Genomic DNA, 16,626 nt, shown 5'->3' with positions numbered 1-16,626 from the left:
GCCCTTCTCTCATGTAACAATTCAGCTCCCGGGTCGGACAAGATTAAATTCAACTTATTGAAGAATCTTCCCGACTTGGCAAAACAGCGTTTGCTGAACTTGTTCAACAAGTTTCTGGAGCTGAATATTGTCCCGCATGACTGGAGACAAGTGAGAGTGATAGCCATACGGAAACCCAACAAGCCGGCTTGCGATCACAACTCGTATAGGCCGATTGCAATGTTATCCTGTATTCGTAGATTGTTAGAGAAAATGATTCTACTTCGTTTGGACAAGTGGGTCGAAACGAACAATTTGCTGTCAAATACGCAGTTTGGCTTCCGCCGAGGTAAAGGGACAAATGATTGTCTCGCGCTGCTATCTTCTGAAATCCAAATCGCATTTGCTCGCAAAGAACAAATGGCTTCCGTTTTTCTCGATATCAAAGGGGCATTTGATTCAGTTTCCATGGAAATTCTCTCAGAGAAGCTTCATAATCGTGGACTTTCACCAATTCTTAACAATTTCCTGTACAATTTACTGTCAGAAAAACACATGATTTTCTCTCATGGCAGCTCGAAATCTTCTCGTTACAGTTTTACGTCAATGATATGGATGATTGTCTAACTAGAGACTGCACGCTGAGACAACTTGCAGACGATGGAGTTATTTCCATCACGGGTACTAATCCCGTCGTTCTGCAAAAGTCGTTGCAAGATACCCTGAACAATCTGTTCACGTGGGCCCTCAAGCTGGGTATCGAATTCTCTACGGAGAAAACTGAAATGGTCGTTCTTTCTAGGAAGCACGAACCCGCCCAATTCCAGCTTCACCTATCCGGCAAAACGATCCAACACTCTATGTTTTTCAAATACCTGGGTGTATATTTTGATTCTAAGTGTACCTGGGGAAGACACATTGCATATTTGAAACAGAAATGCCAGCAAAGAATCAATTTTCTCCAAACAATTACCGGAACATGGTGGGGTGCCCATCCAGGAGACCTCATTCAGTTGTACAAAACAACGATATTATCAGTGTTAGAATATGGCAGTTTTTGCTTCCGATCAGCTGCCAGGATTCATATTCTCAAGCTGGAGAGAATACAATATCGCTGCTTGCGTATAGCCATGGGGTGTTTGCATTCGACACATACGATGAGTCTCAAAGTTTTGGCAGGAGTACCCCCGCTTACTCTTCAGTTCACAGAATTATCCTACAGATGTCTCATCCGTTGCAAGATCATGAATCCATTGGTGATTGATAACTTCGAAAATCTACTACAACTGACTCCTCAGTCAAGTTTTATGTCTTTATACCATGAGTACCTTACCCACGACGTGCACCCTTCACCAGTCATCTCCAACCAAGTTTGCTTCCCATACTGCTGCAATTCCTCTGTCATTTTTGATCTGTCCATGCGACAAAAAATCAATGGAATCCCAGATCACCTACGCTCCGATTCTATTCCGCCGATATTTTCGGCAGAATATGGGAAAGTTAGATCTGATAAAATGTTCTTTACTGACGGTTCATTCATAAACGGGTCCACTGGCTTCGGCATCTTCAATGAAAATTCCAGAGCCTCTTTCAAACTCAAAGATCCTTGTTCCGTGTATGTCGCTGAACTGGGTGCGATATATTACGCATTAGGGATCATTGAAACATTGCCCATCGACCACTATTTTATTTTTTCAGACAGTCTCAGCTCAATAGAGGCAATCCGCTCAATGAAAGTTGATAAACGCTCATCTTATTTCCTAACAAGAATAAGACAACTATTGAGTGTTTTGGTCGAAAAATTATTCAAGATTAACTTAGCATGGGTTCCCTCTCATTGCTCGATTCCGGGGAATGAGAAAGCGGACTCGCTAGCTAAGGTGGGCGCTTTAGAAGGCACACTTTTTGAAAGGCAAATTGCTTATAATGAATTTTTCCACATTCCTCGTCAGTATACGCTCGAAAGTTGGCAGCGCATGTGGAGTGGTGATGAGTTCGGTCGTTGGTTACACACGATTATCCCTAAGGTCTCGACGAGTGCATGGTTCAAGGGATTGAATGTAGGTCGTGATTTCATTCACGTGATATCTCGGCTTATGTCCAATCACTACAACCTAAACGCGCATCTCTATCGCATTGGGCTCGCAGCAAACAATCTTTGTGATTGTGGCGATGGCTACCACGACATCGAGCATGTTGTCTGGTCGTGTATCCGGTTCCATGCTGCTCGCTCTCAGCTCTCTAGAGCACTGAGAGCACAAGGCAGACAATCGGATATCCCCGTCCGGGATATCTTAGGTAGCCGCGATCCTGATCTTCTGCTTCATCTATACCTGTTCCTCAGAAACGCCGATGTCAACGTTTAATGATGTTTCCTTCGTTGTGTCCCCGTCTCATATCCCTCCTATCCGATCTATAAACTTTTACTTAGTCGCGGCAATACATACACACACTCTTTACAGATGCACGGGCCGAAGGTTGTGCAGTCCACTGATCATTCAACAAGAGCCAAAGGTTGTACCGCTCATGACAACTCTACACGAGCTGATGATTGCGCCGGCTAGTGACCATTCTATCCTGGATTCCTCGAGTCGAAAAAGACGCACCACGCTAGATATGGGGTGCAGACTAGGGGGTCGTTGCTGATTAACGGTCAGCTGCATCCCAATAGGAAGTATCCCGTATCGGGCACACGCACAGAGCATCGAAGACTGCGACATACCAATTATGAGAACACTTGTAATACTAACCTCGAGTCAACCGCGAGTAATCGGTTACATATTACTAACATAGTTGTGAGCAAACATTGTCAAAATATTGAACTCCCGGCCCCGTTAGGCTGACGCCATATGAGCCTTAATAAAATATATATTTTGGATATAAAAAAACTGTCTCCGCTGTCCGGTCTGCTGAACAATGGAAGAACAGAAAAAATACCTTACGCCTGAATGGCTATTACTACTTTGTAATTTACAATTTCCAGAACCATAAACATGTACATGTACACAATCAAAACCCGGGTCTGTTACAGCTAAAATGCTAATGAGTCTAAATAAATAAGCAAATGGGATAGAAAAAATGTGAACAAGTATCCCCTGGTAACTTAATAAATTTCCATTGCATCTTAATGGAGCAATGTATTTTTACTACAGTCGTATTTTTAGCGTTATGTAATTTTTGCACGACGCCTAAGGGGCTGTCCACATGGACAGAAAAGCACGTTTTTGGACACCCTCCTTCCACTCCGTGGACAAGCGTGGACATTTCTGATACCCCTCCCTCTGTTGTCCACGTGGACGTTCCTCCATTTTTTAGAGACAATAGTTGACTGGCTCGTTGAAAGGACAAAATGCCGCTCAAACTCATAGACGTTAGTCAGTGCCCGATTTCTGACGTCGTTCACTTAACAGATCCGCAGATTCATCATAACCAGCAAGATTAGTCGTTTTATGTAGAATATTTTCCCTTCTAAGCATCATTTACATTACACAATACCATGTTGGGTAGTGCATGGTGGCTACACTGAACCTAGTCAAAACAAAACACCTGCATTATCATCGTGATTGATAATTTCATCCATCATTTTTTTTTCCTGTACAGCTTCGTTAATCGTGAGAAATATTGGGTTGCTCGGAAAACTCGTGCCGATTTTATGGAAAAAAAAATCAAGCGCATAATTTTTATAGACACTAATTTCTTCAATTATATATGCGCCGTTTTGTATTTCTATTCCACCTAGTGAGCTTCTTACAGGATCCTGAACAAGTGATAATCTGAGGAAGGAATATCGGGTGAATACGGCGGGTCCAGCCAAACTACAAAAAATTTTTTACCGTTTTGTCAAACAGACATTAAGTTTGACATTGTCCTGGAGGAATACGACCCCCATAATATTGGATAATTCTGGCCTTGAGGGGGGACCCCTGTCTGGAAGGTCGGAAAACAAATTCCAATAAATATTTTGAAACTTTAGGACAATACCTAAAGCGTTATATAGGGGTTTTTTAAAATTCGAAAAATTGCCGAAATGGCGGTAATCTTTTGTTACAAATGACTAATTTTTCATGAAAAGTCGCTGTTTAGAAGCTCATAAAAAATCGAAAAAAAATGATATCAAAAAATGGCTATGTAACGCTTGAGATAATCCATTTTTACATGCAGATAAAAAATTCAGCCAAATCGGTCGAGTATGTCGATCGAGAAAATTTTTTTGGGGTAAGATTTCTGAGGGCATAAGATTCCAAAAAATTGTTTTTTGCATTTTTCGATTTTTTCGATCTTCTAGACCGGGTCCCCCCTTAAACGCGCCTCAGAAGTATTCAGCTGCCATGTAGGTACTTGGACAGTTTTCGAACTCCACTGAAAGCTGAGATTTACGCAGTTTAACAGTTTCGGAAGCCAACTAACAGTTGAGATATTGGCATTTTCCGAGCAGAGTCCATAAGACAAGACCTAGAAGGGTAGGCGCTCGTAATACAGTTTTTTTTCCAATCCAACCAGACACAGTGTATGATTTCTTCGTGGCAAAACACGATATGTGTTTTAGTTGTGTGAAGCGAAATGAAGCGAATCTCAAATGGAGATGCGTTCAATCAAATGTTTTTGGTCAAATAATATGTAACCCATCCATTGCGGCGTTTTACGTAACCATACTTACCCAGGTGCTCATGAACGATGGTTTAAGCTATCTGTAGTGAATCTGCTGTGTCATGTGTCGTGTACCGAGGATTATTTTTGATCAGTATCTTGATTCGATTGTCATCAGTGTTCCCAGACAACCCAATAGAAGCGTATTGCAAAAATTCCTTCATTAAAAAAAGAGCATCGCTACCAGGTATAGATCTGCGGAGATATGGCCCATGCATCAAACAATGTGTTGATCACCTTCCATTTTCGCAAAATCTCAGTTAATAGAAGCTGATCAGCGGAAGCTGAATCGAAACCCACATCTATAAAAATAATGTCGTGCTTTTAATTCATTTGAGGAAAAAAATAGAGGTTTAGAGTGCGAAGTCAAATAATTTTAAATAATTTTTGAAATGCTGTAACTTCGTGAAAAATCAACGCATAAATATGAAATTTGTATAATTGAAACTTGAATTTTCAACAAAAACGCAAGAAAACGAATGTTACTAATCGCTCATTTCGAGAGTACGCATAGCATTTTATACTTCTGGCACAATTTTCAATGAAGCGCTAAAAAGAATGGCTAAACGTAAAACTGTTTTTGGCGCTTTTTCAAAATTGATGCAAACAAATTTTATTGAATTAAATTTCATGCGTTTTTCGTAGAATAAACAAATTAACTTTGCGCAGACACACACACACACATTGGAGTTCTCCAAACTGCCTGCCGATAAGCGGAGCGTTAATCATTTATTGAATTATTAACCATCGAAGACGATGGAACGGTTTTTCATACATGCAAAAATAGCTTTGTATTGAAAGCTCCTACTGGAAAATTTTTAAAATCTAATAAAAGCTGGTTGATAAGGTAAATTGTTTTTTTTTTGGTGGCTGAGCTAGCTGAAAGTCTCAAAAAACCTAGAAATTACAGAAAGAAATCGATTTTTTCTTGTTTTGTTCCTATATTGACGTAGGACTACGTCTTTCATTTCTATACCGGGGTGTAAAATCAAAGTTTCGAAAACGAAAGCGTTACGCCGGAGACCGAGATTTTGAGCGTTAATAGCTCCTAAACAACTGAACGAAATGGTATGATAAACACTTCATTCGAAAGATAAAATGTCTACGCGTTCTATACTTGTTACTTTCTGATCCAAAAACTTGTTTCAATAGCCTTAAAATTGCTTTCAAAACAGGCTATTGAAATCACCCATCGGTATATAAGCAAGCGCCGCTCGGAAATCCGCTCAGTTCTAATTGAACAGCGATTGGAGCATGTTGTCGCTGTTGGGGTGAAGCTCTTCGTTTATCATGAAAGCGCGGATGAACGGTGTCACCAAGAGCCTGTTTGTGCACCTTAGGCCAGAAGGGAATCCATCAAGAGGAGAGTGATGCCACAAACGGTTCCCCGGGAAGATCTCAAAGCAGCCGCTACACACACACACACACATACACGCGCGGAATTCTTTCCGTTTGGATGCCATTCAGCATCGAGAATGATCCGGAAAATAATCTGCCAGTTCCACTGGGAATTTAAAAATACATTCATGTGAAAGAGTTTATTTGAATGTTTTCTATCCATGTAACACTGTGACCAAATATGTTTCAATCAAGTGCTATTAACAGATGGTTATCGAGTTAGCATTAACCACTGGGTGGCTTCCAGTATCGAGGAAAATGTGGAAATATCTAATCGTTACTGAAAATAATCTGACAGTTCCTCTGGGAATTTAAAATTACATTCATGTGAAAAAGTTTATTTTAATGTTTTCTATCCATGTAACACTGTGACCAAATACATTTGATGTTGTGATTTTTCAATCAATCGCAATTAACAGGATAGCTTCTGAAGATTATTCTTCCCCATCAGTAGGATATTTCCGTATCCAATATTGGATGCATAAAACCTTGTGCCTCCAACGTAACGCTCTCGTTTTCGAAGTCCCCCAAATATTCATTCATTCAGAATGAATTCAGATTCAACTTCAAACGAATGATCTCTAAATCAACGATAGTCCTACGTCACCCTTGCGGTTATACCATAGATATAACCCACTTCCTGTTTTTTTATTCACTACATTTACACAAACCATGATAAAAATCCGTCCGTAGGTATTCCGAACTTAAAACTTTGAAATGAAATGCCCATAAGCTGATTTGGAGGGAAACGAACGGTGAACGGACAAGTGTAGTTGGCTAAATAAAACCATCAATACTATTTATCAAGGCGCATATAGAGAACATAAAGTTAAAATTGCATCTATGATATCGCGAACTGGTATGAGTGAGTGTACCCTATGGAACCTATAAATCAACAGCAATCCCTCGTAGACTATCGTAATATTATACGAAAAATATTCGAGTCGATTCCATATTCAGGCGAAACAGGCGAAAACAAAGCACGTGATTATTATGACAATTATAATTATTAAAATTATAGTTTCTTGAAAGAATTGTGCTTGGTTTGGAACGCATCTCATATAGCTAAAATAAAATGTTCTAAATCAAAAAGATTCATGAAATTTGTTATCATTTTTCAGTTTAGGAATGCGACATGACACTTCAGAGAATAGTTGTGATCCAAGTCTCTACATTATGTCCACAACTCTTGGAAGTGGGAAAATCACATGGTCTTCCTGCAGTCGGGATTACCTTAATACCTTCGTGAAGTATTGGAATTTTCCCTACAAAACTATTGTTTTGTGTTTCATATAATATTGTTATTTCTAGGACAAGTCAAGCCAGCTGCCTGTTTGATCGAGGCCACTATGGTCAAAAATTAGATCATGCGGCAGAAGGAATTTTACCGGGTGAACGTTTCGATGCGGATCAACAATGTATGCTGAAATATGGGAAAGATAGCATTCGTTCGCAAACCCAAAACATCGCTGATATTTGCCGAGATCTGCACTGCCAGCGGGATCGTTATACCTGGACATCTCATCCAGCACTTGAGGGAACTGCCTGTGGAACTTTGATGGTACAAGCCTGTTGTATTACCTTGTACTGATTTCCATTTTCGATAATATCTTGCAGTGGTGCCGAAGTGGTGTTTGTGTTTCGAAAATTCCAGGACTTTCGGTTCAATCCAGCGGGAAACATATAACTGCCTTTAAGACGATCGATAAGAAAACTTTCATCGAAGGTTTGAAATTTGCCAGCCTGAAACAAGATGCAATCAGAAGCATGAGCATTATACCCTCATGGGATCCTTGGGGTACTCCTACAGAATGTGAGTCGGGATGTTTGTATGGAGAGTCAGGCCGGCTCAAGGAAGGAAGCGTGGGTCTGCGGGAGTATAGCAGAACCTGCTCGGTTAAAAGGTAATACTAATTGAATACTTTAATGCTGTTGATACATACTTTTCATTCAGGAAGAGCTGCCTCGGGCCCAACAAAAAATACGAAACGTGTATCGCGAAGCAGGTACTAAATGGCGAGTGAAAATTATCATATAAAATGTTATGACATTAATTATCATTTCTAGTGCTATAGCATCGCTAGAACCACAATATTGGAATTCGCAAACCAAATTTGCGGTAGGGCAAAAATGTTTGATGCCGATATATTGGGATTAGGACTACAAAAAGTATCGGACGACGCTGAAGATGCTTGCAAAATATTTTGTGAAACCAAATCAGGGGAGCCCAAAACCAAAAGTTGGATATTCCCCGATGGAACAGCTTGTAAAGTTCGACATGCTGATTTCGATGACTATTTCTATTGCATTAGTGGAAGATGTGAGGTACATCAATTAATGGAATTCGTATATTCACTATCACGAAAATAATTCTGCGTTAACATTGTTCTAAACTTTTTTTTATCAGAAATTCACTTGCAACGCTTCAGCGGACAATTTTTATCGGATCGACCAAGGTTTCTGCCCCGAAGACGTTTCTCCGACTGACAAGGTTGTCAATAGCATTCAGCAGGAAAACGGACGTGATTATAAAAGTTTGAATATACAGAAACAGGATTATAGCATTAGTAGCAGAGCGGAGAATGCAACACAAAATTCTGGTAGTATATTTTCTCCGAAGTCAAAAAAAATACCCAACTTTTTTTTCATTACAGTTAACTTCATCTTTCCAGAACACGATCGGTTTTTCGACTCTAACTTATATAAAACAGACATGTATGGTCGATGGCGCGTACAACAACAATTTGATTCCGATAAATATCATAAACATTCATTACTCAGGTCCCGGGTAAATCAGTGGGATGTCAAATCAGGCTGCCATTTTAGTTGCATATCTGAAGCAAAAGGCATTCAAATAGTGGCCTCAAAAATTAACATTCGTACAAGCATTCAACTTTGCGCGCCAAATACAGTCGTTAGTATTTTTTCAACTTAACCTATAATTGTCTATTTTTTCTGAGCAACAAAACCATGAGTTTGTAGGCTTGCGACAAGGTCTTGACGAATTATGAATACGCGACAAAACTTTGCAAGCGCTATCAACAGAAAGTGCGCGGACTTTCTGGCGTTGGTATGCAAATTGCGCCTAACCTTGAGGATCCTGATCGAAGCTGTCGAGTTGCGTGTCAGGATAACCTTATTCGTCATCGATTCTACCTCGTAAATGGGGAGCAGGGACACTTTCCATTTGGTACAAGGTGTAACCATGACGAGCCGAATCGATACTGTGTCAACGGAAAATGTTTGGTGAGCAAATAGTGCCCGTTATCAGCAATCATTTAAACATTTTTCTTTTGTTGACATTTCAGCGATTCGGTGACGACAACACTCCTATTAATGGAGCATACAACAGTTTAGCACACTTACGTGCAAAACGAAACGCAAAAAGAATCAAGAGACATTATGAATATTTTTCTCCGATCAACGTAACTGAACGGATAAACCAGGAGTATCTTGATAATTTGATAGCAAATATTGATTTTACACACACTGCCGGTAAGGAGAAACTTTTATCTGAGTACGCGTACGTTACATTTATCTTATCTTTCAGAGGACATATTGGTGGAAAACATCGATTTCAGAAATCCTATTTTTTTCAATCCTTCATAAATCCCTGCCAGGTAAAAGCACATTCTACAATACTTATTATGTGCACAACTAAAGTGTATTAAATAATACATACCAATATTAAATGTGTTTACGTATTATTTTGAAAGAAAGCCTTTTTTTTATTAATTTTGAAATAGGTCCGATTTTCGTGGTCGAATATCAATAAGCTCGGAAGAGAACAAGAACGGATGACGTTAGAACCTTCTCATTCTTCAACTTTCGTCAAAGTAACGATTTATCCTGGTGCAGATTTTATTGTAGTTTTCAAAAATGCCTTTCGATTTGTGGTGCGATGGTTGTTTATTGGATTATTCATCTTCAAAGACGAAGGGGTAATTTTTCATTCAAACTGAAATATCTCTGTATGGGAAGGTCCTATAGGAACGTTCTTGGAACTAAATGAAAGCTGGCTGATAAGGTTAATCAGATTTGCTATTGCAAAATTGTGTAAGTCCAGAGTATTCTTGAAAAAACAAAGAAAAATCGATTTTTTATTTCTTCCCGATATTGTTGCCCTCTACACATACACACACCAAGATAAAAAAATATATGTAAAATGTTCTAATACCAGAAAGTTGTAGCTTAGACCTTAGCTTAGACCGTTTCACAAACATATACTACATGGGCTGAAAAGTCCCGGAATTTTTAATGAAAACAAAATCGTATAGTGAGTTTCCAACATTTCGATTTCGTATGAAACGTCTAAGTCTTCGAAATATGCCTCAGTGCTAATCTGCAGAATGCCTATTGGACTCAGGAGTGTGGTAATGGATTCACGTTTCATCTATTGTCACAAAACGTCGAAAGAAGTCAACTCGATAACGCTTCAATAAGGCCAAACCGGCTGTTGAGTCATCAACGCGCCGCTGTTTTTGGTCAGCAAATGCGGCATCCATCGCGCGAATAGCTTTTTTTAGTTCAAAATGTATCCCATTCGTTCTTTTGAAATGCCTACGGCCTCAGAGGTGCTCCCGTGACCGAGTGGTTAGCATCACACATTATCATGCCGGGAATTCGGGTTCGATTCGCGTTTTGATTTTTCGTCAAAGAAATTTCTTCCTACTTGAACTGTGGTCACGCGTATTCTAGAGCTTGCAACTCCAGAATACATTCAAGGCGTGTTATTCGGCATAGAAATTTCAATTAAGTACTACTAATAAAAATGACGCAAGTAATACCTACGTTAAAAAGGCAAAAGTTCCACTGGAAACGTTAGTGCCATCCAAGAAGAATGGCCTCTGCTCAATCGCGCAATTTCACTTTACGATCGTTCAAAACGAGTTGATGCACTTGTTTTTGCGATTTCTGGATTCGCAGCCTCTTTTGGCTTTTCAGAGCGAGGTACATCTGCGGTGCTTGTACGGCCCATTTTGAATTCACTAAATCACCGATAAACTGTTGTTCTCGAAGGAGCAGAAATGGAATAACATTCCCCCAACCACTGCATTAATATTCAGTTTTTCCCATCAAAAAACAAGGTTTGATCAAAATATTCCTGTAGTTTGTGAACAAATAAACGAAATTTCATGAAACTTCGCACATAAGCTAATGACAGATGAACCTCTCGAAATGAATCTTGTTCATTTTTAGTGGCGCCATCTGTTGATAAATCTCTGGACTTTTCAGTCCATGTAGTAGATCGACTGCATATAGCAGATGTCGCGAGTTCGCAATACGTCTCTGATTGGAACATAGGGTCATCTTCCTTGGGATAGGTCTTCCATGCTCTGAACGAAATTCATAAGGTGAGGATGAAAGAATGAGTTTTTAAAGATCTCATTTTCTTTTCTGCCAATGTATGACGCAAATTCAATAAAATATTATTCTCTCAAATACGGCAGAGTTAGTCACAAAAATACGCGCACTGTACGTTTTTATAAAATTGATAAAAGATGATACGACAGTGTGATTCATGAGTGTAATAAAAGAAAAAAACAGAGACCAATTCAAAAGTACGTGCTCAAAAATTGTGGTTCATAACCGTCCTTTCTTCGATCTTAGAAATGGCACTACCCCCCGAATTTTCAGTAGTGTCAAATAATTATTTTTTTTTATTCAAAATATATATAAATATAAAATATATATATATATATATATATATATATATATATATACTCGGTATATATATATATATATATATATATATATATATATATATATATATATATATATATATATATATATATATATATATATATATATATATATATATATATATATATATATATATATATATATATATATATATATATATATATATATATATATATATATATATATATATATATATATATATATATATATATATGTCAAATTAATATAGTCACAAAATTTGGAAGGATGATCGTATGATTTTTGCTGTTTCATTCATTCTAGAGTTCCAACTTGTGCATCTCGTGTTTTTACACGAAATATCGCAGGATCTCTTTTATGATTTTTTGCTTGAATGTCAAAAATATATGATCAATTATCATCAGGAAGATTGTGTCACATTTACCCGAAACCTACTCACCCAAAAAACAGTTACCCGAAAGACCTTCGCCCGAATTCCACTTACCCGAATGTAACAAGTACCCGAATGCGACTACATAACGGGTAACAACTACCCGAAAGTAACATCTACCCAAATGCGACACTTACCCGAAAGGAGAATATATTCGAATAATATGCAAATATTATTATTAGGAAGTATTCGTATATTAATTTCTGATCAGTGTTCATTTCCATTCAAAAAGTGTGCTTGTGGGTAGTGCAATTTAAGAAATAGTGGCACTGAATAAAATTCTTTTCAAAGTAATGAAAGTAATAAAAAATAATGATGAGAAATGAAAGAATGTCATTTTATAACATATAATGAAGTTTACCCATTCATATGGATGACGCAGCCCGTTTAATTAAAAAATGGTGACAATTTTGGTACATACGTATTATGGCACTGAAGTGCAATTTTGATTATGAATTTATTTTTTCGCAGTTTAATTTATTCTGAGATCAAAATACATGACATTCATAATTAACCAGGCAAACGTAATACACCAGGTAAAAGTATGCCGTCCAACGCTCGCTAATACTCGGTCGGACCTAACCTAAGGATCGTCTCCTATGTTTCAAACCAACCGGGCAAACGGTGGAACAGGGGTTTGCTTGCGAGAGGCCGCCGCTTCCGACGGTGGGTCGGCGGCCGACTCGGATTGTGTAACCTTGGCGTGGCGTCTTAGTGCCGCCTCGGTTTCTCATCCTCGTTGAATGGGGACTTCGCCCCCATTATCCCCATAGATCCCAGAACAAATTTAATCACGAAATAATAAATTCATGATAAAAACTGCTCTGCGGCGGTAAATACGCAAGTACCTTTTTTTATCTATTCTTTTAACATTTTCATCTAAATGTTGTATGTTAAAGTTACCTGCTTAATTTTCGGAATATTCCATAACCCATGCTCATTTCAGAATGATATTTTGGCCTTAAAGAGCAATACGGAAAGAAAAGAAGACGGCATGTCAATTGGCCTACACTAATTTCTAAAACTGTCACAGCGAAGTCTGGAACATCTTTTTCGAATTTCTTCATTACGATTTCTCATTTTACTTCGTAACAGGAGATTCGACAAAACTTATGACATCATTTGTCGGAATTTTTCATTCTTCATTCGGGTAAATGTTGCATTCGGGTGAGTGTCGCATTCGGGTATGTGTTACATTCGGGTAAATGTGCTTCGAGTAAACGTGTTCAGAGTGAATGACACAACCCGTCAGGAATTATTCTTACAGACTTCGAATTATTTCTTACCTCCTAAATACAAGAAAAATGTTAAAAACGTGGATGTTGTTTTCTGACCACCTTTTTTGAGGTGGGCAAAACGGTTCATTTCAGTGAGCGGCTCAGAGCCGCTCGTTCATTGAAACGATCCGGCTCATTTGAGCTCTTTTTGAACCGCGGCTCTTTTTTGAGCCGAGACTCTTTTAGAAAGTGGATCTTTTTTGATCCTCGGCTTTTTTTGAGCTGAGACTTTTTCTAACCGAGGCTCTTTTTTGAACCGAGACTTTTTAAAAAGCGACTGTTTCTTTGAACCGCGGCTCTTTTTTGAGCCGAGACTCTCTTGGAAAGCGGCTCTTTTTTGAACCGTTGTTCATTTGTAAAGAACCGTGGATCGTACGCTCATTCTGACGAACCGGCTTAAATGAACGGCTCGTGAGCGCTCGCCCATCTCTAATCTCAAGTTTTACTGAACCGATTTATTCCAAATTTGAGGTGAATAAATCTTCATACTTCTCTGTACTGCATAAATCAATGAAAATTATTATATTTCAATTATATTATATTTTTTAGTAATAAATTGAAATCATCATAAAAATGTGCTGAAATTTTAATATTCTTCAAAATTATTCTTCAAATGTCCGCCTTTTTGTGTTGACTTATTCGAGGTTCATACCACAGCGGTGGTTTTACTCATTCAGAATCTCTTCGATATATTTGTTTCAGCTGGAATCGTGCTCGCCATGACACAACTTTTTTCTAAATTCCCTCTCTTCACCAGATTGTAACTATTCTAACTCCGAATATTTTTCCCGTTTAATTAGGCTGACCAAACGTACCGTTTTGAACGGTACAGTACCGTTTTTTCGAACATTTTTGATTGTCCCGTGTTTTTATCAACTTGTACCGTATTTTGAGTACAAAGAAAAAATATTTATTTCTTTGTCATTATTTTCAGTAACATATTGCTACAAAAATTCATTGCGACGTTTAGTTTTGAGCCAAACACAAATTAAAAATCATTAAAAGAAGCAATGTCCTTAGAGGCGAATGAACTGCAAAGTTAGAAGCCTCTTCAAAACAAAGAACCAACCAATTAAAAGAAGCAAGGGGAAATAAATTGTTGCTCCGTGTAATTTTTCTCGAATTTGAATTTTGATTCAAATTTTACTCATTGTGTTCGCAGAAAATTTACACAGCTGTCATCGACATGAATAGCTTTTTTTTTGGCAATCTACATTGATAGTTTCGCTGTGAAACTATGCTAAGTTGCTTGAGCGTGGTGACACATTATTTCTTTCTCTTGGATCTTTTATCGAGAAGAGTATTTTTGACGGATTGTGCTCCTATTTTCATTTCAACAAAGAATGTCATGCGCGATTAATTAGTGTTCAAACTAATAACAGGAGGCTAAATTTCTTAAAGTCTATTGAAAATTTCTATGATACTGGAGAAACACTACATTACAGGTTATATTAATGCCCATTCTTGAATGAACCGAGATTGAAAGTAGTTGGTAGTTAAGATAGATTAAAACATATTGTATGATTAGTGGACATAGAGGCGAATGAACAGCAAAGTTTCAAGTCTTCTTCTTCTTCTTCAATGGCACTAACGTTCCTAGAGGAACTTCGCCGTCTCAACGTAGTATTACTTGCGTAATTTTTATTAGTACTTAGTTGAGATTTCTATGCCAAATAACACGCCTTGAATGCATTCTGAGTGGCAAGCTCTAGAATACGCGTGATCACAGTGCAAGTCGGAGGAAATTTCTTTGACGAAAAATTCCCCCGACCAGAACGGGAATCGAACCCGAACACCCGGCATGTTAGTTATGACACTAACCACTCGGCCGAGGGAGCACCAAGTTTCAAGTCTCTTAGAAACAAAAAAAAGAATAAGAAAAGTGGGAAACGATCAGAGAAATTATCATTAATGAGATAAAAAGTTGGAACAAAGAATCTGTGTTAGTTGCAAATCGTTGGGTGTATATATTTTCAGAAATGGGAAACAAATTTCTAGAGTGTAAGGAATTCTTGAAGCTTACTAATTATATTTTATATCTGTCTTGTAGTATCAGTTGAAAGAGTTTTTGTACAATGAACATTATGTGGACATCAAAAAAGATCCCTGATAGCTATGATACCTGTGAAATAAAACTTCGATCTGGAATGTGACCATTTTCTATGATAAAATTTCTAAAAATCCTGAACTGCTTCGCAAAATTTCTCCATCATTTGAATATGAACGAATCAAATTTATTGCAGAGAACAAAGTAGGTAGGTAGATGGGGGTAAGACGGACACGTTAAGGAAAACTTCAATTGTATCTTAGGAAACTCATGTTTTCCAAAACTTAAAAGCAGTTTCTAACAGTTCAATATACTGGTTTGCGAAATAATTGCCCAAATTATTTATTTTTTTTTTTTATCCAAAATATATATTTTTATTAAGGCTCATATGGCGTCAGCCTAACGGGGCCGGGAGTTCAATATTTTGAAAATGTTTGCTTACAACTATGTTAGTAATATGTAACCGATTACTCGCGGTTGGCTCGAGGTTAGTATTACAAGTGTTCTCATAATTGGTATGTCGCAGTCTTCGATGCTCTGTACGTGTGCCCGACACGGGATACTTCCTATTGGGATGCAGCTGACCATTAATCAGCAACGCCCCCCTAGTCTGCACCCCATATCTAGCGTGGTGCGTCTTTTTCGACTCGAGGAATCCAGGATAGAATGGTCACTAGCCGGCGCAATCATCAGCTCGTGTAGAGTTGTCATGAGCGGTAAAACCTTTGGCTCTTGTTGAATCATCAGTGGACTGCACAACCTTTGGCCCGTGTATCTGTAAAGAGTGTGTGTATGTATTGCCGCGACTAAGTAAAAGTTTAAAGATCGGATAGGAGGGATATGAAACAGGGACACAACGAAGGAAACATCATTAAACGTTGACATCGCCGTTTCTGAGGAACAGGTATAGATGAAGCAGAAGATCAGGATCACGGCTACCTAAGATATCCCGGACGGGGATATCCGATTGTCTGCCTTGTGCTCTCAGTGCTCTAGAGAGCTGAGAGCGAGCAGCATGGAACCGGATACACGACCAGACAACATGCTCGATGTCGTGGTAGCCATCGCCACAATCACAAAGATTGTTTGCTGCGAGCCCAATGCGATAGAGATGCGCGTTTAGGTTGTAGTGATTGGACATAAGCCGAGATATCACGTGAATGAAA

At 38.5% G+C, this 16,626-nt stretch overlaps 1 protein-coding gene across 1 annotated transcript in view; it reads left to right on the top strand.

Moving 5' to 3' along the window:
* The window catches only part of LOC129771926 (A disintegrin and metalloproteinase with thrombospondin motifs adt-1), a 47,378-nt gene extending 37,724 nt beyond the window's left edge, over window positions 1-9,654 (top strand). The window contains exons 5-14 of the mRNA XM_055776073.1: window positions 7,146-7,274; window positions 7,336-7,585; window positions 7,642-7,928; window positions 7,979-8,030; window positions 8,092-8,349; window positions 8,432-8,624; window positions 8,679-8,938; window positions 9,007-9,270; window positions 9,333-9,519; window positions 9,575-9,654. Of these exons, the coding sequence (XP_055632048.1) occupies window positions 7,146-7,274; window positions 7,336-7,585; window positions 7,642-7,928; window positions 7,979-8,030; window positions 8,092-8,349; window positions 8,432-8,624; window positions 8,679-8,938; window positions 9,007-9,270; window positions 9,333-9,519; window positions 9,575-9,633 (1,939 nt within the window). The 3' untranslated portion in view covers window positions 9,634-9,654. The remainder of the gene's footprint in view (window positions 1-7,145; window positions 7,275-7,335; window positions 7,586-7,641; window positions 7,929-7,978; window positions 8,031-8,091; window positions 8,350-8,431; window positions 8,625-8,678; window positions 8,939-9,006; window positions 9,271-9,332; window positions 9,520-9,574) is intronic.
* Window positions 9,655-16,626: the final 6,972 nt, after the last annotated feature.

Source organism: Toxorhynchites rutilus, chromosome 2, assembly GCF_029784135.1.
Source record: "Toxorhynchites rutilus septentrionalis strain SRP chromosome 2, ASM2978413v1, whole genome shotgun sequence".
Lineage (NCBI taxonomy): Eukaryota > Metazoa > Arthropoda > Insecta > Diptera > Culicidae > Toxorhynchites > Toxorhynchites rutilus.
Note: the sequence above shows the minus strand (reverse complement) of the source record. Positions and strands in the feature narration are given on the sequence as shown.